Genomic DNA, 27,684 nt, shown 5'->3' on the forward strand with positions numbered 1-27,684 from the left:
CCTCCCTGTCAAGTTTTGGGTCCCTCTTCAGCAACCACAGACACCAGAATTTCTCAACACAAATCTATCAGTACTCTGAGCATTGAGAAAGCAACACACCAGCCTTCAGCTGGTCCCCTGAAGAAGACAAGCTTTTCCAAAGGACTCTTGTCTTGAGGCAGGTGCCCAGCAGAGGTGTTTTAAACTATGGAAGTTTGGCCAATTTACAAGTCAATTGAAATAGGTCCTTGCAGTGGAAAGTGTCTGAGAGCACACCTTAACCATAGGGTGCACTTTCAGGTCTGCTACTAGAGTTAACAATTTTAATTACCAGTGACTGACTGTGCACACACAGGCATGATGGTGGTTCTGCACAGCATGTGGGAAATGGAGGGAGAGGCAGATCAGAGAAGCTGGCTGCTTTTTCCTCAGCCCAAGCTACTTGGACAAGGAGTGCTCTGAGCCCCAAGTCACCACTGAGCCCCGCATGAGAAGGAAGTACTGCAAGCCCCAGGCACTCAGAGAGCTCCACAGGATGCTTGGCTGCCTGGCACTCTGAACACTGAGCCAGCAGAGCTGCCCCTCGCAGACCCTTCCTACCTTCTGCTGCCGTGCTGGGGCCATCAAGCCGAGTTGTCCCTGTGCTCTTTTTCCTGCGATGCTTTTTCCTGTTGGCATGTGGTGACGGAGGCGGTTCCAGCTTTGGGCTGGCAGCACTGGAAATGTTTGGGCTGGAGCTGAGTGAGTCGGCAGTACCGTTAGCTGGGGACAAAAATCAAGCAAGTCATGTACAGTGGGACAGACAGTCTCCTCTTTCCAGAGACACTGAAGAGTTCTGGAGCCAGCTCCAGTACCTGGCTGGCTCGACCCAAGCAACTCCATGAGACAGGGCAGGACCTGCCCAGCTCTGTGGCACAGGGCCACTCCCACACCCACTCTAGCTCAGGGCTGGCAGCTCCTCGGGCAGCCAGGCTGGATCCGCTCCCCATCGGGATCCACGCAGAGTGATCACACAGGGACAGCGCCGGCACCCACGCAGCAGCACCTCTGGAGCAGCCCGATATCCCACCCCCAAACGCATGTTCCCAGGGAAGCAGTTCCCTCACAGGGCAGCGTCCTCACAGGGCTGGACAAGCGCCTTGGGGAGGGACAGGCCCAGAAGGTGATCTTGGCCTCCCAGGGGCAGATCCAGCCCCCAGGATCTGCAGAGCCTCTGCAGAAGCGTTGCCCTCCCAGCACTGCTCTGCCAGACGAGGTGACTGGGGTTGCCACACTCAGGAACCCGAGCATGATGGGCTCAATAGGCTTCCGATACGGAGCTGAAGAAGCTGCATCCCCAGCAGCAACGCACCAAATTTATCCTCAATCATACTGTTCCTTACAATTAATAGCAGAATTAGAAACAATCAGGGAGCTGCCTAATTACTGTCAATTAGAGTGCGCTAATCAAGCTCCGATCACACACACACACGCTGCCGCTGCACTCACCATTAAATGTCAAATTTCATTAGAGACCAGCAACAAAATCAAAAGCCTGACATTCAATTTCAGCAGCACACACAGCGCAGGCTTCCAATCAGCATAAAAATGCAGACTCCGGGGAAGGCAACGAGGCGCAGGAGCCCTCGCTGCACTGTTAACCCTCTCCTAAATCCACTCCTGCCTCTCCAGTGTCCACCCACCCCCAGGGCATAGATGGCAGCTCCATGCCCAGGACCTCTGCCCCAGGCAGCCTGCCATCCTCTCTGCCACAGTCCAGTGTCTCCATCAAGTCCTGACTTCCCATTTCCATGTTCTGTGGCACCTGGAGTTAAAAAAGGAATCACTGCATTGCACAAGGGCAGCAGCTCCAGCAGTGGGATGGCAGGGACCTGCCAAGCCTTTCTACCACCCAGCCCATCCTCTGCTCCCCTGGTTCACCCTGGTTTGGTCAGACTGGATTTTGGGGCTTAATCTGTCTCAACAAACACCAACAGGGGGTGGAGGCACAGAGGGACACAGGCCAGGACCGGCCCCAGGCAAGGACTGAGGTGCAGCTGGTGTCCCCCTCACACAGCTGAAAGAGGTTGCAGCATTGGAGCTCTCCCAGCTCTGGTTTCTCCTGCACTGGCACACACCAGTAGGGTGTTTCTGCTGCTATTTATCCATGGGGAAATAGCTCACCCTTGACAATTAAGAGAGATAAATCTAATAAAATCAGACTCCAGTTTTCTACATGTAAATTACTGATCCTGCTACAGGACTGTGCTTAGAGCAGGTGTGAAGCACCTTCAGCTCCCAGCCATATGTCACAGGGGACCTGAACTTTCTCGTCAGTAGTTACATGTGGTGCCTCCATCCTCCCTCTGCTGCCCACCTGCTCACCAGGATGCTCCCTGGGCCAAATCCCACACCTCTGGCACCCTGACCCACTCCAGGCTCAGTGAGAGGGGCCACACATTTCTGCACTCTTCCTGCCGTGAGCCTGGCAGCTCCTTTCACCCACGTCCCTGCTCTTACTGCCCAGCAGCCAACGCCAGAGCTGGGGCCCCTGTAGGATGGGGGCAGGATTGCAGTGGGGTGGGGGCACCATATGCAACACACTCCCTCTGCTAGAACAGGCATTGCTCACTCTCCTTCCCCAGTAGGACATCTGAAGGCCTCTGACCCACCCAAGGACTTCCAGAGCCCCATCTCTCCAACGGAACCTTCCACAGGCACACCTGGGACCTCCAAACCAGTAAACCTTAGTGGAGGACCCTGGGACCCCACAGGTGAACTGCAGAGCTCCTGCATAAGGGACAGATATAGAATGTGCTGGAACATGTTTATATGACTGTATGGCCCCATCCCATGGCTCTTCCATGTACTCTCCAGGGCACAGCCAGAGCAGACATTCTGTCCCCAGGAGCTGGGATGGCAGCTTACAGCCTTGCTACATGCCCAGAATCAGCTCTGAGCACAGGAAAATTCCTCACCTGCCCTGCCATGCAGAACTGGAAACACAGCAGAGCCTGGACACTGGCAGAGCTGGGGCTCAGGGGTGCTGCAGGACAGCCTCACTCAGCTCAGCTCCTTGATGGAGGGGTGGTTGTGCTGCTTAGTTCAGCACATGCTGCCGTGTGGAAAGCGCTGCCCACCCAACAAAGGCCTCCTCTTTCATGACACTGAGAATCCACTTCTGTCAGCTGTGGGGGACACAGAGCAGGGATGCAGTGCTGGGAACTGCCTGGAATGCAGGGCTTGGGGTCCAGCACAGTGTGGTGGGACCTGAGAGTAGGTGAATAGCCACCATGCAGGACAACAGTGAGCACTGAGATGACATCTCACCACGTCACTGGCAGGAGCAGCAGCATAGAATCACAGAATGGTTTGGGTTGGAAGGGACCAAAGTCACGAAGTGCCACCCCCTGCCATGGGCAGGGACACCGTCCACTGTCCCAGGCTGCTCCAAGCCCTGTCCAGCCTGGCCTTGAACACTTCCAGGGATGGGACCACCACAGCTTCTCTGGGAACCCTGTTGATTTTCACCATCCTTTCCTTATAAAACACCTCTTCCTTATATCTAGTCTAAACCCACCCACTTTTAGTTCAAGAACGTTATTCCTTTTCTGCTACAACAGATCGTGCAGATCAGCTCTCATTTGAGTCTTCAGTTACTGTGCATAGAGGAGGGAGATTGGTCCAGGTGCTGTGAGCATGGACAGCTCCTCCATGGACAAGAACAGGACAGGAAGCAGAAGGATGGGGGCAGATGGACAAGGGTCAGAAGGACAGGGAGCAGAGGGGTGGGGGCATGGGCTGGCTTGCTCTCCTGTGCCACCCAGGGAAGAGCAGGGCACAGCACGGCCGCACCAGCCCCCGGCTCCGCAGAGGAGCAGCTGGGAGGAAGGATGAGACCTGCCATGACAACTCCTGGGGCAGGAGGGAACTGGGGCAAGGAGCCGCTCTCCAGAGGGCTCACGTCACAAAACCGATCTGTGCCAAGGCATGTGCCAAGGCAGTGCTGCGCGAGGGCATCAGACATGCTGCTTGTGCAGATGGGGCTCGGAGGTCCCGCTGCCTGCGCTCATGGCTCCTGGGGGCCAGGCCAGGTGGGACCCTCTCCTGGCCCGGAGACAGGCAGACACTCCCATGTCCCGTCCCCTCAGCATTGTGCTCCCTCAGCACTGTGCTCCCCTCAGCCCTGTGCTCCCTCAGCACTGTGCTCCCTCAGCACTGTGCTCCCTCAGCACTGTGCTCCCCTCAGCACTGTGCTCCCCCTGTAGCTGTGCTCCCCTCAGCCCTGTGCTCCCCCTGTAGCTGTGCTCCCCTCAGCCCTGTGCTCCCTCAGCACTGTGCTCCCCCTGTAGCTGTGCTCCCCCTGTAGCTGTGCTCCCCTCAGCCCTGTGCTCCCCCTGTAGCTGTGCTCCCCCTGTAGCTGTGCTCCCCTCAGCCCTGTGCTCCCTCAGCCCTGTGCTCCCTCAGCCCTGTGCTCCCTCAGCACTGTGCTCCCCTCAGCACTGTGCTCCCTCAGCACTGTGCTCCCCTCAGCCCTGTGCTCCTCTCAGCACTGTGCTCCCCCTGTAACTCTGCTCCCCTCAGCACTGTGCTCCCTCAGCCCTGTGCTCCCCTCAGCCCTGTGCTCCCCTCAGCACTGTGCTCCCCTCAGCACTGTGCTCCCCTCAGCACTGTGCTCCCCCTGTAGCTGTGCTCCCCTCAGCACTGTGCTCCCCTCAGCACTGTGCTCCCCCTGTAGCTGTGCTCCCCTCAGCACTGTGCTCCCTCAGCCCTGTGCTCCCCTCAGCCCTGTGCTCCCCTCAGCACTGTGCTCCCCTCAGCCCTGTGCTCCCCTCAGCACTGTGCTCCCCTCAGCACTGTGCTCCCCTCAGCACTGTGCTCCCCCTGTAGCTGTGCTCCCCTCAGCACTGTGCTCCCCTCAGCCCTGTGTTCCCCTCAGCCCTGTGCTCCCCCTGTAACTCTGCTCCCCCTGGCACTCTGCTCCCCCTGGCACTCTGCTCCCCCGGCATGGCTGCCCTGCTGCCCCCGTGTCCAAGACGAGGGGGCTGCCGGCACATCCCCGCTCAGCGCTGCGCCCTTCCGCTCCCCTCGCCCGCGCTGCCCCATCAGCAGTAACAGTCTGATTAATTCGCTTCCAGCAGGGAGCTGATGGGGCCAATGATGGAGCCGCTGCATCAGGCGCGCTGAAATTGATAGTTTTTCACAGTTACAAATGAGGAGCCTCCTCAGCTGCAAATGGCGCCCGCACAGTCGGACTCCGGTAATGATCATAAAGAGGCTCCTTTAAACTGCGAAAGCCCCTGGGAGCGGGCGGGGGGGCGGCTGCCGCGCTAATGAGAACTACAAGGGGCGAGCAGGCATGGAAATGGCTCCTCCACTCTTGATGTGCATTTAACTGCTTTTTTAGTGCGGCGGCAGAGCCAGGAACGAAGGAGTGATGAATGCAGCACAAAAGCATTTATTTTCCAATTCGGCAAAGTGGCTACGTTGGGAAATGTATGAATTATTTTAATTCACTCAACTGTCCTGAAACATCACTGAGAGTGAGTGAGCGTGGGGGGAGGGGGCGGGCCGCGCTCAGTGTGTGCTCCAGAGACAGGAATCACTTCTATTCCTTCAACTGCCCCGAAATCTGGGGGACGGGGGTGCCAACAAGGTGCAGTGTTGGGGGAAAGCAGTGGTACCCCAGTACAGAGAGCTCAGAGCAAAGTCAGAGCAGAGGGCTTGGAGGCATCCTGCTGCAGAGCAGTACCCCTTGGCTGGAGCTTCCCAATGCCTTGCAGGACAGCTTCTTCTCTGGCTGGGACACTGCCAGCTGACCCTCACTAAGGGGGACAGCCACAAGGAGGCCCAGAGGCTGTGTCTGACACTCATGAGCAAACTCTGGGCTCACAGCCACGGGGAAGAGCTCAGAACTGCCCCACTGCCGAAATGAGTTCCCGTACCCGGTGCAGCTGAGGGGAGAAGGGCCAGAAGTGCTACTCACCGGGGTTGGGGCAGCTGCCAGGGATGGCCACAGCCTCGTTCCACTGGTCTGCACTGGAGACAGAGTAGGAACGCTGGTGCATCCCGTCTGGCTTGGAGCTGAAGCCCACAAGGTTGATGCCACTGATGGAGCGCTCGGAGTGCAGGGAGGTGCTGCTGGTCGAGTGGGGAGCACCTGCAAGAGAGACGAATGAAGCACTGCCTGGAAGCACTGTGGGAGAAGGCAAAGCTGTCCTGTACTTGATGTCACACTTTTTGGGTGGCTCCACATGAGGACAGGCTCTCTCTGGCTCTCCTCTTCCAAAGGGTGCTTGTGTATCACCCCAAAGGTGCTGACAGAAGAGCCCCGGACGCCCCACTTGCCAGAGGGACCTGCTGCTTAGAGGGTTGCAGAGTAGCACCCCAGGATGCACAGCTGGGGATTCCGGCACACAGCTTCCCCGCAGCTGGAGTTCAGTCATGATTTTCACTACAGCCTTCGGCACCTGGGCAAACCCAAACCCATCCCACAACCAGCACACCCACTTTCATCTCTCATCTTCACTTTATTGTGTGTCCCTGGCAGGAACTCCAGCCATGCTGGGGGCACTGGGAGAGAGCCTGAAATCACATGGACAGTGTCAAAGAAACAAGCAGGGGAACAGATGTCTGTAAGGTGGGGATGGCAGGTGGAAGGTCCTTTTCCCACTAGCTCAAAACTACTGCGGCTGAGCCCAAGAACCTGAACCCTCAAGAGAGGAGTGCTTTTGGGACTAGAGGCTGTCAGAGAGGACAAGATCATGCAGTGATGCAAAATGGGTCAAGTGTTTCAGGATTATAGGAATACCCAAAATGTCCAGAATAGCAAACAATGACAGGGAGCACACACCCTCCCGTTCAGTCTGCAGGCAATCTGCCACAGAGAAGGACACTGGCCCAAGGGATCCCACTGCACCTGCCCACCACCAGCCCTGTCCCATGCTCCCCTCAGGCCATTCTGCTCCAGCCACTGCAGAGCAAGTATTCTGGGAGCTCAGGGGTGAGAGAAGGTGGGTCCCTACTCCAAAGCTACATCTCCTCCTTCCCTGCCTGGAGGCACAGACACTGAGCTGGGACTCCCACTGCAGCCCACCTGGCCATGGCCCAGGGCAGGGCCACAGAACAACAGCTCCAGATGCTGCACATCCACAGCTCCAGCCCTGCAGTCATGATGAAGCTGGGCTGCGAGGAACCAAACACTGCTCCGATGGGACTGGTACCAGTGGGAGCCTTCCATGGAAGCAAATGAACTCCTGTAGAAGCAGGTCCTCAGTGGGAGCTGCTACACCCAGCACAGCTCACCTGTCTTCCTGTGTGAAACCAGATTCACTTGGCCCTCATGGACCCCAGGATGGCTGAGGTAGAAAGGAGCTCTGGCTTCATCCTGTACAGCCCAGTTCAAGCTGGTCCCCCCAGAGCCAGTGGCCCTGGACCGTTTCTTATGAGTTTAGAGCATCTCTAAGAAGGGGGATGGCATAGCCTCCCTGGGCAACCTATCCCTGCACTGCGCCACCCTCTACAAAGAGCAGAGCCCCACAAAATCCCATAAGAAGCTCCAGAGATTGTACATAAATACATGTTTCTGTCCCTGCTGTTTCCATGAAAACCCAAGGGATGCTATTCAGATGTGCCCAAGCGCAGCCAGGGCTAATGAGTGCCTTACAGGACAGCTCAAGAGGCCAAATACCCCCCCACTAAAGGCAAGTGCTGAAAGTAGGGGTGATGTGGCCACCAGCCCTGCATCAGGCATGCCTGCCACCCACCATCCCCACCACCACTACTGTCCTTAGCAGCAGCAGCAGCAGCAGTACTCCTTCATCACCAGCTTGGCAGGCACCTCCCACGCTCCTCTTCCCCGTCCTCATCCTGGACCAAAATGCCCTTTCCCTGCAGAATTGTGCAGGGATCCCCTGCGAGCCTTGCCTGCAGATCCTGCCTGCCAGCAGTGCCAATGGAGAGCTTGCTGGGACACGGAGTCCTGCACCCTGAGCTGCCAGGACCCTGTACCCTAAACTGCCAGACCCTGATGCCCTGCACCCTGTGCTCCCATAACCCTGACCCCAAGCTGCCAGGACCTTTCTTGCAGAGCCACATTGCCTGCCTCCAGCCTGGCTGCTGCATGTTCCCCCTCCTCCCCTTGCTCAGCGCCACAGAAACACGTGTAAAACCATGACACTGACTTTGCCTCTAATTAGCCCTTAATTTACAAGACACACTCGGAAGGGTAATTAGCTGGCGCTCTGCTCCTGACTGCTGCATCCATCTCCTCTCTGCCTCCTCGTGGGAGGGAGCCTGCTGCTGCTGAAGCAGGGACAACGCTGCTCTCCTGGGACCAGGATGAGCTTGGTCCTGGGAACAGTGCTGCTGGGCTGGGCTAGAACTGGATGGGATGGGATAATGGGATGGGATGATGGGATGGGATGGGATGGGATATGATGGGATACTCAGAGCTCAAACAGTGTCTGCCAGCACAAGCCCCAAGCACCCCCAGCCCTGGTTATGGCCACAGGCATGGAGCAGAGGAAGGTGAAGAAGTGAGAGCAGGAACAGAGGGCCTGGGAGAAGGTCCTCCTGCAGAGGGAGAAGTCCAGCAGGGCCCTAGGGAATGCAGATCTGACCCCTGCACCCCCACCCAGCCAGGCCAGGAGCCCCAGCCCAGCAGGACATGCCCTTTCATCACACTTCTGAGAAGCAGCACAGCCTGCCACAAATGCCAATGTTTCATTCTGAAACAAGCAACAGCTTCCATCAGCCTCTGCAGCCCCTCCAAGCTCCCTGCACCTCACTCCAGCTGCCTGGAGTCACCCAGCTGTGGAGGAACTCCCTCACAGCCCAGCCACTTGCTCACTCACAGACCTCACACTGTGCAACTCCAGCTTCTCTGAGGGAGCTGCTGGGTGGTCCCTCCAAGGCCAGAACTCTCAGGAATCGTTTTCCTTTGGAAGTGACACCCTGACATGGATATGTTCCCTGTAAATCGGGTAAGTGACAGGTGACATGTAAATACTACCTGCCCCTGAGGCAACACCTGCAGGAACTGAACTCCCAAACTGCTGACAGTTCCCCAAGTCTCTCTCCCAACCCCCCCAAAAGAAACCCACATGGCTCCATGGTGCCTTTTCAGTACAGCCCCACTGATGATGTGGCACTGGATGGAAAATTACCTAAAACCAGAATGGCCTTTTCCCAGGCATGATATGTGGCAGCCCAGATGCTTTGGTGGAACACCTGGATCAGAGCAAACTGGGAATTTTTCATTAAGGTGTGGCTGCCCAGGGAACAGGATAAAGAGGAGTTGGCCAAAAGTACACCACCAGTGGGGAAGGAGATCATTTGCAGTCACTTGAGAATATTTTTAGGATCTCTTTAATATTTTCAAGAAAAAATTGGCAAAACAAAACACAGAGGCTGGTGAAATTTCCTGGTGACATGCTGGATGCTGCTGTCAAGCCCTTATAGTGTAGAGGAAACTAACTTTGGCACAGGGAATGGGCTATGCTGAATTTTAAAGAGGCACGAGCTTGAGAGCACTTTTGGGATCCCCCTGGGCCCATGACCAAGTACAGGACAGGTGTTTCCTCTGGAGTGCCAGGCCCTGCTCCCTCACAGGCAGAGGGAAGCTGCTGCTGCACCACAGTGCAGAGGGACTGTCAGCTGCAGAGGGACTGTCAGTGTGGCTCAAGAGGGTGATGGAGGTGCTCCAGGATGGGTGAGGACACCCTGGCATGGAGCAAACCCTGTTTTCTCTGGTACTGCAGAGGCCAACAGCACAGAGCAGAATAATGTTATTGACTGTCTGCCAAACAGTGTCCCAAGGAGTCATCTGTCACTCTGCCCCTCAACCACTTGTTGCCAACACATCATTTATTCCAAATAAAAAACAGGATTACTGTGAGTCACTTTAGCCTACTGGCTCCCCAGAGCCTGGCTGGAGCCTGCAGCTGAACATGGCTCAAAGCCTCCCCAAAAGCTATGACTACTCAGGACCCTGAGCTGGACTGGAACACAACTCCTGCCAGTGGGAAACCTCTACTCCCAGAAACCAACGGGTTCTTGAAGGGAGGTGAGAGCCAAGGAGCCTGGTAGAGGTGCCTGCCTGTGAAAACACTGCTGGGGAGGATATAAGTCACCCCCAATGTCCCTGGGCCAGCAGCTGCTGTGGCTGGAACACGGTGATCCTGGGTGCCCCCGAGGCTGCTGTTCCCTGAGCCACCTGTGCCACAGAGCCAGTCCAGAGTCAGGAGTCTCTGTCAGGTTGGGCTTCCAAACAAAGCACTGCATGCTCTTACCTGGATACTGTTGGCTCCTTGCTCCTGAACAACTTCCATGAGTCCAAAACACATGGGCTGGCTCCTACCAACCGGGAGCCCCAAGATGCAGACGTGTCATTTGAAAGACACCGACCTCTGTGCTCTCCTCGGGAGCCCACCATGCAGAGCACCCATACACCTCCCAGACACGGTGGGGCACGTTCCAGGGTGACAGACAGGTGTTCTTCCCAGCTCTGCCAACTGTGAATGTCTGTGTGGAATCACTGATCCCAAGTGGGCCACTGAGGTTTCCCAGCCCAGCTCCATAGCAGGGCCATCAGGATCTGCCAGCTTGCACACAGCAGGAGCCATTGCCTTGCACTGGGCCTCACAGATGCTCTGACACAGGGAATCTCCCTCCTCTCTCAGTGCTGCCTTGCAGAGCATGGTTTTGGACATCTGCACGTGCTAAGTAACTAAGTGACACCTCAGCTCCTACCAAAGCTGACTCACGGTGGGTAAAAACCGTCAGGACAAAAAACTGCATGGTGCTGGTGTCTCTGGGACAACTGAGAGCCTGGGCTGGCTGTGGCAGCAGGACAGGACACCCCCCATTCCTCAGCCAAAGCTGCAGGACACGCAGGATGAGCCAGTGCTTCTCCAGCCAACACACCAACTCACCTCTGGTTTAGAGGGCGACCGGCCCCCGTACAGCCCTACAGGGCCCAACAGGACGAGCCTGGGAACGGGTACTTCAGTGACACTGCCCCCAAAATCCTGCACCGAGAGCACACAGCCAGCCTGGGAACTGCAGGCAGCTGCAGCTACTCCGTCTGTCTCCAGCCTGAGCTCTGCCTGCACCAAGCCCCCACACAGAGCCCTCGCTGCCAGCTGAGCCACCCCACTCTGCCCACGGAGCAGCTCCATGGCCAGGGAAGGCGAGCTCTGCAAGGAGAGGCAGATTTGTGGAAGAGCAATGGCAGGCCTGGGGCCAGGGAGTGGCCAAAGGAGCCCCCGGACTGGCCAAGCTTTGCTGCACAGCCCAAAGTCACATCACAGGTCGGTCCCTCCGTCACTCCTGCCTGAACAATGACGGACCTGCCAGAAAATCTGATCCTGACTTGAATATTGCCAGTGCCAGAGAGATCACAGTGATGCTAGGTAAGTGATTCCAGTGGTTAATTGCCTTTAATTCTGAAATCTGGGCCTTATTTTTGGCCTAAGTTGTCTTCCTTCTGCCACTGCCACTGGATCCTGGTACATTTCATCTGATAAAGAGCTCTCTCACCAAATTTCTGCTCCTATACAGGTATTTACAGATGGTGCTGAAATTACCTCTTAACCTTTTCTCCACTAAGCTAAATATATTGAGCTCGTCAAATCTTCCTACAAGGTGATTCTGAGAGCAGTTCCTGGTTTTTACAGCCTTTCTTGTCCATCATCTTTCGTCTCATCCTGTGGACACATGAATCCATTAACCTGAGCCCTGCGGAAGTCCTCTCCACCCCAAAACTGACTGTTACCATCCACACATAAAAAAGACCTTGACCACGTCTTCTAAAATTTCTGAATTAAGTAATTCAGCCTTGCTGATTCCAACATGTCCACATCTCCTACCTGCTGTTTAATTTGCTGCCTAATTGCAGCTGGAATATGAAGAATTCATCACTCTATGCCGAGATACATCATCTTGCCTCTTCCCAAACACAGATATGAGCGTTCACTGAACATTTTGCTTTTTCTCCTTATTAACCATTCTATTATTCCCATACAGTAATGAAAGAATGCTGGGGTTAGGATTCATTAGTTCCTAATAAACTTGAAAAAACCCCTTTCACTGCCTGTAACTCTCCTGGTTCCTGTTCTGCATCCCCTGTGCAGCCATGGCAGTGCAGGGTCCTTTGCCAGCCAAGGTGGAAGGTGAGCTGGGAAATGAGCTCCCAGCACTGGATCCATCACTTTTATTTGTATGTGATGTGGAAACTTTGTGGAACGTGTAATAGCTGAGGATTAGAGACTTGGTGAGATACATAAGCAGTGACTGTTCTTGTGACTCTCAGGCTGAACAATTGTCACAGGGTCAAGCAGTCACCCAGGCAGCCACTCACCCAGAACTGGGCAAAGATGAGGCTTTGGCATGGGATGGTGGTGAAGGAGACCACGCTGCACATCCACACCAGGCTGTGGAGACCAAGACAGAGAGAGCACCAAGGAGGACACAGGAGCTGCCCTGTGCTCAGCACCTGGAGCGAGAACTGAGACACAGGAGTTGAGTTTTTGCCAAGTAAAGCAGCTGTAAGAGTGATGAAAGAGAGGTTTTCCTCTGGGAGAAGGGAACAGAGATGAAATGACAGACTTGTGCAGTTGCCTCCAAAACTGAAACCTCTCCATGGGGTGGGCAGTGTTGGTGTCCCCATCAACTGGGACACCCCTGTCCCCATAGAGCAGGGGATGGAGGATTCTCCCCAGCAGTTGTGCTGTGCTGGTGCTCTTCATCAGTGACTTTGTTCCCAAATTCCTCATCACCACCATCATTTGTCAAATGTTTAACTTCCTCCCTGGATCTGGTGGGTGTGGAGCATGACCCAGGGCAGTGTAAGGCCGCCAGGCTCCCCTGTGAGCCCAGAGCAAACGGTGACACAGCCTTTGTGTGGCTGCAGACACAGTGAGCCTGGGAATGCGAGGAGCTGGAATAGTTCCCATAAAGCCAGGAGGGTCACTTCAAAGGCTGCTCCCAATTAATCACTCATGGCGGATGTTGGGCCAGGAGTGCTGGCACGGGACTGAAGGGCAGCAGGAGCCTCCACTTCAGCTCCAGCTGGCTGTGCCAGGCCACACCAGCGTCACCAGCCTCCAACTGGCTGCAGCTTCCAGCTCCTGAGCAGCACTTACCCATTACTTTATCATGTTGCTGTTCATTTTATCACTTTTCACACACACACTATACAGCTGCACAAACCACAGCAGCACCATGCTGCCAGCTCCCTCCACCCGCTCCTGCCCCTTCTCACTATCAGGACAGAGAATGAACAGTTCACATCTCCTGCCAACCAAAACTGACATATTTTTAAGCAGTACAACCTTCCTTTTAACTTTCTGGTATCCAGTAAAATATTCTTTAAAAACTCCTAATTACACTCCACTTTTTTTTCCCGTTTAAATTCCTTTTCCCAAAAGATCTGGCACATAATTGCTTCCAGCTTGGTGAAATTGGCTCAGATACATTTTTGTGTGCATGTGTCTGTGCATGTGTGTGTTTAATACCCTATTTCTGATCTGAATTTTACTCTGCCTGAACACCAGCACAATACAGCCAAGTTACTTTTACGTAAGGCACTACTGAATTTAGTCTGGTGTTTGCTGAAGGGGGGTAACAGCAGTGCTCTCCTTGGGAGCCGTTCTGCTGTCTGGAACCACCATTCAGAAAGTCCATGAAGGCTTTAGAACAACTCCATAAAGTCCTTCAGTGACTTTACTACATTAATGTCATGTGCTCTGCAACACATTACAAAGAATTATCTCAGAAAACCAAGGCACTGGGAATGAAGCAGATGAAGGAAGCACGGTCTATTCCAGATCACTCTCCTGGTCTGTTACTGTGAAGAGAGGTGTCACTTACGGTCCCTGAAGAAATCTGTTATCACAAGCTACAGGAAACGTGCAAGTAGTGCTGTCTAAAACACAACCCAGAACAGATCCCTGAGATCCCTGTGGTGGTGGTGAGAGATGGATTCTTACCTCAGGCAGTACCTCCATGGATCCCCATTTACATTCACAGGTGGAGCAGGAATCTGGGTCTGAGACAGAACTGCAGGAAGGGAGGAAGCAGAGCCAGAACTTTCTAGGCTTGCTAAGGAGTGTGGACCTGGACCAGCACTGCAGTGACCGATGAACAACAGCCCCCAGCTCCCAAGTGCAACTGGGAAAGAGCCATCCAGGGATGCTGGAATTGCTGTATTTTCCTACATAACTCTGGTTTCTATAGCCATTCACTCACACAAAGCTTTATCCACCCCTGCCTGCTTTGTCCAGAGAGGCTGCTTGGCATGCAGCACAACCTCCTGGGGTACACAAATTCAAGGGGATGGAGCAAGCCCTGCTCTGTTTGGAGAATAGCATGGCTCTGTCCCTTGCCTGATAGTGATGAGCTTTTCCATGTTCCTCTGGGACACCTCCCTGTCCAGCAGCAGAGTGCAGACCCCAGGCAAAGGCCCTGTGTGCTGATGGCAGAGGCAGGTCCAGACAGACTCACAACTGGAGTCACTGCCTGCGGTCAGGGACGAGCTGGGGCTGTGTGACAGCAGAGTAGGACTTTGTGGCCTGCAACAAGTCACTTCCTGGACCCTCTCCCTCCTGCAGCACAAGCCTAGGTTGTACGGATGAGGAAATCTGGTTTGCTGGAGAAGGCTCTCAGTCCACCTTGGAGAACACTCTGCCCCTCCAGCCCAACCCTCCCTGGCAGCACCAGGCAAGTTATTTACCTGGATTTTCACAGGTGGCCACTAATTACACCCTTGTAGCTTTTCCAGGTGCCCCCATGCAAGGCATCTAAGCTAGATGTTCCAGAATTCAGGATGCTGAGAGCTACAGCTGCAGCCCCCAGGCCTGGCTATCTGCCCCATGCCCACCCTGTGCCCACCTGGCTGCCCTGTGCCCACCTGGCTGCCCTGGACACCTTGGCCAGGGCTCTGATCACCATGGCACTCTGCTGCCTTGTGCTTCTCCCTCCCTGCTCCTCTTCTCCTTCTTTTCTCCAAGGCCTTCTCCCTGCTCAGCCCTGCACTGCACGGCTCCTTAGCGATCTGGTAAGGAAAAAGTATATCAACTCCCTGTAATTATCTCTAATTAGGGTTAGTGATTATGCTGTTGGGTAGGAGAAAATCAATCTGCTTTTCCACTGGGGAGGGCAGGTAGAGCTGGGGTGTGGAAGGAGGAAGCACCAGCTCCCTTCATGCTCTGATCCCTGCATGAACCTCTCCCAGGCTGCACAGCGCTGGAGCTGCCTGCTCCAAGAGCAGGAGCCATGTGGGAGCTGTGGCTGTCAGGACACGGCCTCACTCTGTCACTGGGCTGGACAAGGAGGGGATGGCAGAGCTGGGGGCACAGCACAGACTCTCACACCTTGCTGGGCACTCCCACAGGACAGGGCTGCAGGGGCTCGGGGCCATGGGGGCACAGAGCACTGCACGGTGCTGGAGCTGCAGAGGCTCCCCAGAACAGCAGCATGGAGCAGAGACCTGAGGGCATCCTCCATCTCCTCTGGGCACAGGGCTCGCTCAGCAATGGGGCAGGGACTCCTCCACCAGCCCAGGGTGCTCAAAGCCCCAACCAACTTGGACACTTTCAGGACAGGGCAGTCACAGCTCACGGGTGTCAGCAACTGAAAGGGCCTCAGGGTCTCAGAGCAGAGTATTTGCTTTGGGGACATAGGATCCAACCCAGCCACCACTGCAAAATACCCAGAACTACTGTTCAGGTGACTTATACCAACCCTTGCCCAAACCAGCCTCTAACAACATGTTCCTCCTGTTCCGACTGCCTGGGGCAGACTGATGCCAGACAGGAATGGTGAAAAGGGCTAAGAAAAGGCCAAATTCTTGAGCGAGAAAAAGCAGTCCCTGGGCTCCAAACTGGGGGCACAGAATTAGCACGTGCTTTTGGCTTCACCTTCTCTTTGCCTGAGTATTCCTTCTTTAGAAAGAAATAACAGCTGAGATAATCAGGTTGCAATGCCTGGAAATACAAAATTCATCTTAACTGCAGCATATCTTAGCAAATAAAAAAAACCTTGAGCTGACCCAGCAGAATCTCAGCCCTCCTTCTGTCCAGCACTAGAGCCAGGCACCAAGGACTGCTGGTCCTGTCCTGCCTTGTGTCATCCCACTGGTTGCAGCCACACTCCTCCTCTTCCCACGGAGTCCTGACAATTTCTAGCTTCCACTCATTGCGAAACTTTAAACCAACAGCTCAAGCCTCACATTTGAATTCATCCTCCACCTTCAGACATGCAGATAAACATTCGTAAGAGGTTACTGTATGACTGTAATGGTGAATGTATAATATTTATAATATACATATGAATTTGCAGTATTTTATACATGATTCATGATGCAAAATATTAATTACAGATCAATTTCAGTAAATCTCTCATCTCAGCTTCATCTTCAGACTACAAACAACCCTTTAATATGTTATTGGGAAGGGGAGAAGTCCCACATGGAGGAATAGACAGACCCTCACCCTCTTCCTTTCAGCTCGGCATCCCCATGTCCGAGTTTCAGAATCCCAGACTGGTTTGGGTCAGAAGTGACCTCAAAGATCATCCACTTCCAGCCCCTGCCATGGCCCTTGGCTGAACGGCTGTGACTAACACTGGACTTTCACAGTCAGACTCTACAGAAAACCAAGTGAGCAAGCTGAAATCACAGCTGGAGGGAGGGAGGGAGGGCAAGCGTGTCCCCACAGCTGGCACAGCTGTGCATGGGCACTGCCCCCACCCCAGCCCAAGCAGTCCCTCAGGCTGAGCGGGAGGCACTGGGGGCCTGCTCTGGCTTTCATTCTGCTGCCCAGCTCACGGGGACCACAGTAACGAGCACAGCAGACAGGATCCTGCCTCTGCAGAACACACCGGAACGACACGTGGTGTCTGTGGAGCTGTGCATGGAACAGAGCAGCCGTGGGACCAGGGGCAAATCCCAGGGACAACAAATTCCATCCGGCTTTCCCTGCAGAGTGTGGAGCACAGGTGTAACTCGGGATGCTCCTGGACACGTGCCAGGGCAGGGCGACACAAGCTGCTGCTGGGGGGGGAAGCAAAAAGCAAAACCAACTTTGTTTCAGAAGTCAGAGCTGAGCTTTCCCTCCAGAGCCCCCAGTTTTCAACCTTTTGTAGGACATTAATGACCCTGCTCTGACCTGAAGAATCTGTCGGGCAGCCATGACCAGGGGAAAGGCAGGACATGATCCACCAGCCTCCTGTCTGCCATGACCTGCACCACCCTGCTCTCACTGCTCTTCTTCCCTCAATGTCATTGTCCCCCACGGCGAGCAGCGGTGTGCCAGGGAAACAGGTTTTCCCTTTTCTTTGTTAATTCTTCCCTCATTACATTTGAAATTCCACAATCAGTGTGCACTGTAATTGTCGAATTTGATGCTAATGATTAATGAATTAAACATGGATCCATCAATTAGTCCTCGGAGAATAATTCTGCATAAAGCAGCGGATAATGTAATTACAGTAACAAAGATAATGAGATGTTAACATCGACGGAGCCCGACGTGACATGATCACAGCAGGCTCAGCAACCCCGGCCTGGGGGAGCCAATCCCTCACTCTGCAGAGGCAGAGCATCGGGGGGCACGGGCCTGGCGGGGGGGCCCTGCCACCGCGGCGCTCCCCGGCACCGTGCTCTGCCCTGTGCAATGGCTCCCGGCCTTCCTCCCCAGAGGCCACAACAGAGCTGTCAGGCGTCAGCATGAGCCCAGCCAAGATCCCAAGCTGCCTGGAGACCCAGCATCATCCCCTGCCATCCCAATGTTTGGAGCAGCTAAGCCAGCACAGGCTCCCTCCCACCAGAGGCCCAGGGACGGACACGCTGCCCCGCTCTGCACCCACGGCTCCCCAGCCTGCGCTGTGGAGCCAGGAGCTGGTGCCAGCACACAGAACTCGGCCAGGGACAGCTGGACCCTCATCACCTCAGAGCAAATGGGAGCATCAAACAAGCCCTGCATCCCAAGCGATGCCTCCCACCACATTCCAGAAAATGCTCTCCCTGGAGGAGATGCAGGAGTGATGCTGCAGAAGCAGGAGGAGGAAGAGGACTCACACTGGCACTGGCCCCAACATGCTTGTCAGACCATGCAGACTGTTCCTCGGGCCGGAGGGAACTGACCCACAGCAGTCCCTACCCAAAAACCCTCCGGAGCTCAAGCTCACAACTCCTTGCTGAGTCGTTTCCTTCTGCTGCTGGAAACACCTCCAATCGCTGCCTGCAACCACAACCATCTCAGCATTGCTGCAGCCTCCTCCTTCACTTCTCCTCACCTCCCACTCCAAGGCAGGCTTCCTGGTGTTCAGCTCTTGGCATCCCCTGCCTCAGTGAGCTGTGACACAGAGCCAGCTCCACGCTCCATGCATGGCTGTGGTACGAGTGTAGGAACCTGCACAGGTCACAGATCACGGGTCCAGTGCCCCCCTGCCTGGCTCCCCTTGCAGCAGGTCCCTACAAACCTCTGCGAAGCACGAACCAGGGCTCAGCTGGGCTGAGGCTGGGCTCTTGTGCTGACTGACACTGTGTCTTGTGCAGCCAGCTTTCCTCCCTCACTGAAGTCCCTTTTCATCCCATCTGCACTTTGATACGAGCTCGTTGAGCCAGAAACATGAGATGCAGCACAACACAAAGGTAGGTGAACCCGATGAACCATAGCACGGATCCACCTGGGGGACTGTGAGGGACAGGGCAAGAGAACTGACATTCCAGCAGGAAGAGGAGCAGCAGGGATTTGCAGGAGACACTTGACCCAGCAGTGCCACACCTCTAGTGAATACCTGCCTTCAGGCCACAGCACCTGTGAGCTCTGGCACATCTGCTCATCCCTCTCCTGCCCTCTCCACCCCAGCCACTGTAGTCCCACCCCTGCCATGGGCAAGGACACGTTCTACCAGACCAGGCTGCTCCAAGACCTGTCCAAACTGGCCCTGGACACTTCCAATAATGGGGCAGCCACAGCTTCTCTGGCCAACCACTGCCAGGGTCTCACCACCCCACACGGAAGGACTTCCTAATATCCAATCTAAACCTCCCCTCCTTCAGTATAATATCAGTCCCCCTTGTCCTGTCACTTCAGGTCCTTGTCCAAACTCCCTCTCCAGCCTGAGGCACTGCAAGAGCTTTAAGGTCTTCTCTCTAGGGCCTTCTCTTCTCCAGGTTAACACTTCCAGCTGTCTCAGCCCATCTCTGTAGGAGGGGGCTCCAGCCCATGGAGCATCTCCATGGCCCCCTCTGGACAATGGGAACTCATCCCACCCAAAATAAAACCAAGCTTAACTAGAGTAAAGTTGCCTCTTGAATGGTTTAAATACTGGGTCACAATCATGACTGAGCTCAGAGCCCCCATTGGTTTCACAAACACAAGTCCCTTCCTCATTTCTACTGTATTTAGCTTGAAACTGTCTATACCTGCTTTGGAGTTATTCTGAATCCTCACCAGAGCACTGCATCCATCTATTTCATCCACATACAGGGCAAGGCGACACTGTTTTATTCTTCTTCTCCCCCTCTATGTCCCTGGTCTTTCCTCACTCCAAGTAAGGACTGTGTGTGCACTGGACATCAGCCAGCACATTCACTTACCTCTGCAGAGTTCAGGTCACAGAGGAACCACAGATACTTGCTCTGAACTCTAACCACCAGCCACCTGGTTTAGCCCAGAGACTCCCGGGGCAAGACAGCAAATCCCTCATGTCTCCAAAGCTTGTGTCCTCTGAAGATTAACTTGTGACTGGCAAAGAACTGCAAACTTTGAAGTGCTTCCTCTCCAGTTCCCAAAATACGTGTCAGATGAGAGATGCCCTGTGGATCCAGTAACAGTCCCATCCACAGTCCCAAGGTGGCAAAACTGTGAGGTCACTGCTAATTTGAAGCCAGGCAGATTCTCCATTAACTGTAAATCCAGCCCTGGGCATTGCACAGGGATAAGAGCACATCACATCAGAGGGTCTGTGTCCCATCAGTGCACTTGGTGACTGCATCCACTGCTACTGGGCTTGGAGGCATCAGAGAGACAGATAAAAAAATTCCTCAGAAAAGTCTTTACTGATTGTGTACCAGAAGGAAAACCTTTCTGACACCGCAGACACAGCCTGAGCCAAGACAGGCACACCACATGTGCTTAAAGTGCTGAGCCCTGTGTGGACACACCCAGGCTGGGCAGCTCCCAGCGCTGCTCTGCTCGTGGGCCCAGGACAGGCAGCCAGCAGGGGATCCCAAAGCCACAGACCCGACCTGGCAACGACCACCGTGCCACAGCCCTGCACACACGTGCCCAGCAACACCCACAAGCTGGACTAAAGCACATCTCGTGAACAGAAAACTGGTCTCATTCTAAAGGCTCAGGCAGTGCTAAGTCAAACTGCTCTCCAGATAAACTATTCCAACATTAATTTCCCCCCTGCTAGGAAACTGCATCTCCTCTAATGTGTGTAAACTGCTCTAACTCCAGCCCCTGTGCACTGTGCCTGCTCCAGCTCTGTGGCCCACTCAAGGGTCTCACGCCGTACCCCGTGAGTATGCACGGCTTTTCCAGCAGCAGTGATCGGTAATCCAGGTACATCCCAACCCACTCCTGCGAGCCCAACCCGACTGAGAGCACTGCTGGAAGCAGGACATGGCGTTGAGCAGTTGGTTTGACATCAGCATAGGCTCCTCTGTGGTCTGAATCCTTCCCCCTGCTCTGATAGCTCTGCTAAGTCAGAGCTCAGACAAGGCACCTCTGACGTGCGGGCAGAGAACTGTCCCCATCCAGAACCAGGAACTGTCCCCGTGCTGGGACACGCTGTGGTGGTGAAAGAGCGTCAGTGTACAGTGGAGAACCAAGGCAAGGAACAGGCAGAGCTGCACAGCCCTGGTCAGAACAGATGGTTTATCACCTCTGATGTGACAAGAACAGTGGTTTGGGTTTGGGAGGGCTCATGATGTCCTCCTTGGCACCCTGTGAGCAGTGATGTTACTGTGCCCCATTCCCTGTGTGTCTGTGTGTGTGTGTGATGCCAAGGACTCCAACAGCTCCTGACACTCACCCCAGCTGCATCCCACCTCCCCTCAGCCCCAGGACACTCTGAAACACTGTGCTCACATCATCCGACCACAGGGCAGAGCTGGGCACAAAGCAGGAATGAACAAGATGGGGATGTGTCACCCCAGTTCACCCTCAGTGGCAGTACTGGATTTGGAAAGACTTCTGTGATCAGCAGCACCACCAGCACTCCCTCAGCATCCCAAACAGCCTTCTCCATAACCTGTGCACCAGACTGTGCCAACAGCTAGCTGGGAAGAAGGCAGGTGGAAACTGCCCACCCTGGCCAAGGACACCAGCCCCAAGGATGCAGTAAAGGCTCTGGGAAACGTGGGTAGGAAGGCTCCAAGCTCAACCCAGGCAGGGTGAGAACCTCCCATGGCAGCAGCAGCAAGGAAGAGCATGGCAGGAACTCTGTGAGAGGAGGAGTGTGACAGGAACTCTGTGAGAGGCCAGAGGGGCAGCCAGCCTCCCCGTCTCACCTCACCACACTCTGGGGCAACTCCTCAATGTGCACACAGAGTGATGATCCCAAACCACATCTTCACCATTTCTCCAGGGGAAAGTGAGCAGGAAATAGGGTCCCAAAACCAGAAAGGAACAGAAGACAACTTGTCAGAAACCAAGAAACCAATCCCAGAGCCGTGGGATTTCCTTTGGTTTAGGGAGCAGCAGCTTCCACCATGCGCAGCAGCTCACCAGCCTCAACACTCTCCTCAGGGTGAGGAAATTCCTCAGGGGTTCACACTGACACTTAAACCCTTTGACATTCTTCTGTCCTGGACATCAACCAGCACAAAATCCTAGGAGCAGCTTGCCTCTGGGACCTGCACAGAAATGCTGAGGCCCACCACAGGGACTCCCTGAGGGTGGTGAAAGCAAGACACCTCCGAAGGGGTTCTGCTCTCAGCTCAGCAAAGCTGGGGGCTGCTGATGCATTGTGGAGGGACAGCTGCTGGCTCTGTGCCATCCACACCAGCTCTTACCTGTTCCTCCTGCCAGCTGCGAGCTGCTCCGCTCCTTGGCCAGCCCGTTGGCTTTGGGGCTGGCGCTGGGCGCTGCTGCTGCTGCTGCTGCTGCTGCTGTGGCCCTGGGGAGCCGCTTGCCCGGCACCTTCACCGTAGTTCTCAGCAGATCAATCTCCTTCCCGTGGACGTTCTGCATGTAATCCTGGAGCAGAGGCAGGAAGGTGGAGGATCAGCCCTGCCCCAGCCGAACACGCTCAGCTCCCCCATCCTCAGAATGGGCACTAAGCCCTGTCACATGCCAGGATGAGCCCATTTGGGAAAGCCTGGCTGGGGATCAGAGATCACCAGGTGGGCAGCACTTCCTCCTCCCTATCATCCCTTGTGTAATCTCAGCATTCAAATGCAACAGCTAATAACAACATAACATAACGTAAGGTAACATAACGTAACGTAAGTAATATAATTACTGTAAGTACAGCATAAGCAGTGGGATACCTAAAAATTCCCTCTCAGGTCACAGCTGGGGTAAGAGAAACCCAAACCAACAGAACTTGGGTAACTCCCTTGCTCATTCACCTGCAGAGCTTCCTATTACTCCAACCTTGGTGCTTCCACCATTTCTTCTAGCAGACAATTCATTATACAACCAAAACCCCATGTGCAGACTGTAACTATCACTCTGCCCTGTCTTCCAAGAGCATCTCAGCATTCAGTCAGAATGAGGGTGCAGACTCCCAGTCTCTCCTGAGCACTGTGTCCCTTCCTGTGCCTCCCACCCCTCCCTGCTCTGTGGGGCACCGGGGCTCTCCCGAGCCCTCTCTGATGAGGCCAGCACCTCCTCGGGCTTGTGTCCTCAGAAAGGGAAGACCCAACCAATGTCACAGAGGGGAACTGCTGGTCAGATCCCAAGGGAGCAGGGACCAGCACTGGAGCTCAAGGCTTTGGCAGAACAGGGAGCTGAGGACAGCAGCCCTGGGCTCCTGTGCTGCTATCAGGAGAGGAGCCATGGCTGTCCAGGGAGAGCTTGTGGCTGCTGTGGGGGGCTCAGGTTTACTCCAGTTCACAAGGAGGTCACCAAAAAGATTAACTGAGAGATGGTCCCTGTCTCACACATCCAAGAAGATAAAGACATGAACTAGCTCTGTTTAAGAGCAACAATCCTCCCATCCTGGACCCAAAAGCAGGTGACAGGGGCTGCACAGGCCATGCTCTATGCTCTCAGGTAGGTATTTTCAAGGGCCATGGTCCCCCAGAGCACCTTCATGCCTCGGTCTGATCTCCTCTCTTTCCAGTGACCCCTATGCAGGCATCCTGCCCTCACAGCACACCCTGGACACGGGGCAGCACACCCTCCCAATGCTCCCAGGGGCTGGGCAGCCTGGCCTCAAAGCTTGGCACACCCCATCCCTGGGTGACTCTGACACCGCCAGCCTAAGCAAACACCACACCAAGCTGCTCCCAGCTGGGTGTGGACCTGGTGACAGCCCTGGGCAGGGACCCTCAGAGGGGCTGGAGGATTTTCCCTCACTCAGCACAACTGCTGCAGTCACCGGCTGCCTGCCGGAGCGAGCGGTCACTGGCGCTCGGCTTTTATTACCTACCATAAAACAGCAATTTCTTCCCAAGCCTCCTCGCTAATTACCCAGCCAGTTCTCTCATTTCATTTTATTACTGGAATTAACAACGAGTTCAAAGCGTGGAAAGCTATTAAGATGTGTGATTAAGCCACATTCAATTAGTTTCTACAAACAATTTAATTGATGTTGCAGATAGAATTAACAGAAGGTGATTGTGTGAATGGCTCCACTGGCTGCAAAATGGGAGCTGCTTCCCTGGCTCTGTGCGGCGCGGCCGGCGAGCCTGGGCTCAGCCACGCACCTTCCCGGCAGCAGAATTCTCTCCAAGGCTTTGGGGAAGTGATGGGAAATTGCACCAGGCTCTTCACACAACTTGTTCTTTTCCTGTTGCTGAACACACTCACAGAAAGGTAGAAATACAGATGCAACAAGGAAAGCCCTGCTGAATCCAGGGATCGGGCCCCCAGCACTGCTGCCTCCATTTCCAGGCATCCTGCTTGTCCCTGGAACCACCAACTGCTCCAGGGCAGAGGAAGATATGGCACCTCAGGGCAGGAACCCACAAACTGCCCCACAGTTCCAGAGCATGAGTCCAGGCTGCTGGTCAAGGCAGATTTGCTTCCAGCAGGAAAGCAATTCCAGGGCCAGGGCCAGCTCACCAGCACGCGTTTCACCAACCTGCGACTGCAAACCCAGAGTTTACGCCTGATTCCTGCTGAGGAAACTTTCAAGTTGGGCTGGAGGGGCCACAATCCAGATCCAGAAACAGACTGAGTGATAAACTCCCAAAAGCAGATGAAGAACTCCACCAGGAAGCCTTGGTTGGTAAAATCAGCACTGCCAAAGTCAGGCCCTGACCTCCATCCAGTGGGGCATGGACACACCCTGGCCAGATGTGCACTGGAGGAGAAAGAAATTAGGACTGCTGATCTCCGAGGTCCCAACACCCACCTTAGGAGGGACAGGGAGAGAATGTAACAGAGATGGAAGAGAAGACAAGCCAGGAACTGCCCTGACTCATTCCAAGAAACACCACTGGGAACACAAAAAGAGCACAAAAATGCTCTGGGGCATTGAACATCCTGATGGACAGGGAAGACTCTCCTCCTGCAAGGCTTAGCATGCCCTCAGGGACCCCTTTGCTGCATCCAGAATTGTGCCATCCCCCAGACACATGGAGGCACAGGCAGGGAAGAAGCTGAGACTTCCCATCCCATGGCAAGAAGTGGAAGCTGCACATCCCCTTGGCAGACACTCTGGTTTGTTTTAGCCCTCAGCTCCCTGCAGCCCGTGCCAGCCAGCCTGGGATCTTCTGCCACACTGAAATGATAGAAGAGTACATGTCCATCCTCGGGAGCACAGGTTTGTTCCACCCCTAACATGCTCTGCTTGTGTCATCCTGTGAAAAGACATGGGGGTTTTGCCTTGGGCCACAGGGTACAAATCCATCACAGCACCTCCTGATTCACTTTGGAAGATGGGGAGGAGCAGATGCAACAGGAGATCCTCCTCTGCACTCCCTCTTCCTCCTGCTTGTCCCTGCATCCACCCCTTCCAAGCAGGCTGTACAGCAGGTACCAGAGGGAAGGGGAGGCAGACGCTTTGCAGACCCCAGCAGCATGCTGCCAAAACTGCAGCACACAACGGGACACGAGGGTGGTTCCTAGGCAGAAAACGCCAGAGAGGAGCACGCAGAACCCCAGCCCCACGCTCTGTGCCCACATGTAATCCACCCTCGCTGTAGGTAAACACACCCAGCCATACAACTCCTATCTCAGGTGCAAGGTTCAGAGCTCCTCGTGGAAACCAGGCAGGAGAGGCCCAACTGGCATCACCCTCAGCAATGGGCTGCAGATCACCTGTGGCACCAGACGGAGGCAAACCAGGTTTTTTCCCAGGGCAAGGCAGTAATGAAATGAAACACGGAAGTGCAGGAAGGAAAGAGTGGCATCAATCCCAATCACCCCCTGAAGAAGAAATGGTGAAAAAAGGAGAGAAACCTGGTATGTGGCAGCAGCATCTGAGAGTAGCTAAACAACAGCCCAGAAATTGCTCTGCCTCCACAGCTGATGCTAATGGCATGGTAATTTCCATGGTGGAAACATGATAAGCCCATACACACAGGTGCACAGGTGAGTACACATGAGATGGCAGCAGCAGCTGCTCCCCCCTGGTGTGGTGCTCCAAAAACCAAAAACTGGGGTTACAAAGTTAGAGAACTGCAGACTACAGCACAGTACTGGGATTGAGGACTCTAAGAAAAAGCTCCAACAAATTAGAGAAAGGAAATGCAATGGTTGGGTCTCCAGTTCAAGGACAGGAGGGTCCAGGGGCTCTGGAGCTGGATAACTGAGCATGGTAAACCCTGGAATGAGGGTGCAGGGTTAGCAATGAGGAGAAAGACTCTAAGGCTTGAGGCACTCCAATACCACACATCTGAGGAGATCAGGGACAGACTGAGGGCCTGGGAACATTCACAAGAGCTGCAGCACCTTGTTCTTCTACTTGCAGCCCCCTAAACCACCCTGTGCCCCCCGCCACTGCCCGTCTGTCTGTCCTGTGGCAGTACGTCCTTGGCAGAGGTGCTGAGCCTGTGTCACAGGTGTGTCTGTCCGTGGCTGCTGCTGCAGCAGCAAACTGTGCTCAAGAGGGAATAGGGAAGAAGCCATTAGCCCCACAGTGGGGAGGCGACAGAGATGGATGGGGCGGCAGCTGCGTGCCTGAGCCGAGCGAGGACAAGGATCAGAGCTGCACCGACGGCAGCTCAGCTCGGCAGGCTCTGCACAGGCACCTCGAGTCCATTACCCAATACCTAGCAGCCAGGAAAATTATTCCACACCCAAATGGCACCATCAGATATGGGTGCAAGGAGCTCTCTACCTGCTCCTCATCTGGCTGCAGGGTAGGCCCTGCTTTAATGGACTGAGCAGGCAAACTGGAGAGAACTGCAGCTTGTCATTGTAATCCTGCACAGAGTGTGTTTCCACCAGCCTAGCACTGAACAAACGGCCTGCAGGAGAGAGTCTCCTCCAGACCCTGCTTAAAACCAGGTCTGCTGAAAATGCTGCCTTGGAGGTGGCCAACACTGAATTCCTGCATAGGGCAGAGCCCAGAACTTCCATCTGCTACCCAACTCTTCCCCAGCCTCTCTCTGCCGTAACAGCTGCTGCAAGAGCACCTGCAGCAGCAGCCACAACATGAAGGACACTGCTCTGTCCCACCCTGCTCCTCTACTCAGCCAGTACTCACGTGCAGGCTGGGGTGGTAGGTGAGGACCCCATTGTCACACAGTGTCACATACTTCTTCTTCCACTCCTTGTTGAGGGACTTGCCACTGCGTTTGAGGAGAATGCCCTGAAAGAGAAGAGTCATGAGTCTCAGATGGTGTCTGGTCCAGGCTCCGCTCCATGCCCCTTGGAGACTGGTCTTTGAGAAGAAACGATGAGCAGACTCAAGAAAAGGTGGGCTTTCCCACATTTCTCTGGGCTGCACTCTTTCATTACCAACCCCTCAGTCCCCACAGACAGCCTCCTCCCTTTCAGGGATAAGGGTCTCCACATGACAATGCCAATGTTCAGGTCCTCTGAGGGACCCATCAAATCCTCTGGTGTCCCAAACCACTTCCTCTGAGAAACTCCTGCCATGCTGCAGTGCCCACGCAGGACAGGAGCCAACCTCACTGCCACAGACACAGACTGCTCCCAGACCTTCTCCCACCACCCGGAGTACTGAGGGATAGTCAAGGCAGGAAACCTGGGAACAGGCAGGGGCCGATTGAGAAACAACACTCCAAATACAGATCTCCCAAGGGATGCACATTTTCTCACCTGCTTGTGATTCTGAGAGCTGTCAAACAGAGTAGGGACACATCCCAGGAGGGAGGGTAGGTCCTGGGCAGTTGAGAGTTAGGGTCATCCCCTTTTCTCATCAGGCTTTTACCTGAGACCCATCCTGCTGTTGCTGGCACAACGCATTCACAGGTAATGACTGCACTGGCATGTGCTGAACTCCCTCTTCCCACCCAGAACTAACTCCATTGATTTGAGCCAAGGCTCAGAGCACAGATGATCCTCATCCTCTCTCCATTCATTTTTGCCTCCCCAGGAAATCTACCTCCAGCAGCAATTTATCATG

The 27,684-nt window shown here is 54.6% G+C and overlaps 1 protein-coding gene across 2 annotated transcripts in view; it reads right to left on the reverse strand.

Moving 5' to 3' along the window:
* The window catches only part of AGAP3 (ArfGAP with GTPase domain, ankyrin repeat and PH domain 3), a 112,915-nt gene that overhangs the window by 14,043 nt on the left and 71,188 nt on the right, over positions 1–27,684 (reverse strand). For both annotated transcript variants that reach the window (XM_088054141.1, XM_014260690.2), the window contains exons 10-13: positions 26,800–26,904; positions 21,992–22,175; positions 5,945–6,118; positions 580–741 (exon numbers count right to left, since the gene is read on the reverse strand). In XM_088054141.1, coding sequence (XP_087910267.1) covers positions 580–741; positions 5,945–6,118; positions 21,992–22,175; positions 26,800–26,904 — 625 coding nt within the window. The remainder of the gene's footprint in view (positions 1–579; positions 742–5,944; positions 6,119–21,991; positions 22,176–26,799; positions 26,905–27,684) is intronic.

The sequence above is a fragment of the Pseudopodoces humilis genome, chromosome 1, assembly GCF_049639895.1.
Source record: "Pseudopodoces humilis isolate 2021_Gansu_Grassland_sample_001 chromosome 1, ASM4963989v1, whole genome shotgun sequence".
Classification (NCBI taxonomy): domain Eukaryota; kingdom Metazoa; phylum Chordata; class Aves; order Passeriformes; family Paridae; genus Pseudopodoces; species Pseudopodoces humilis.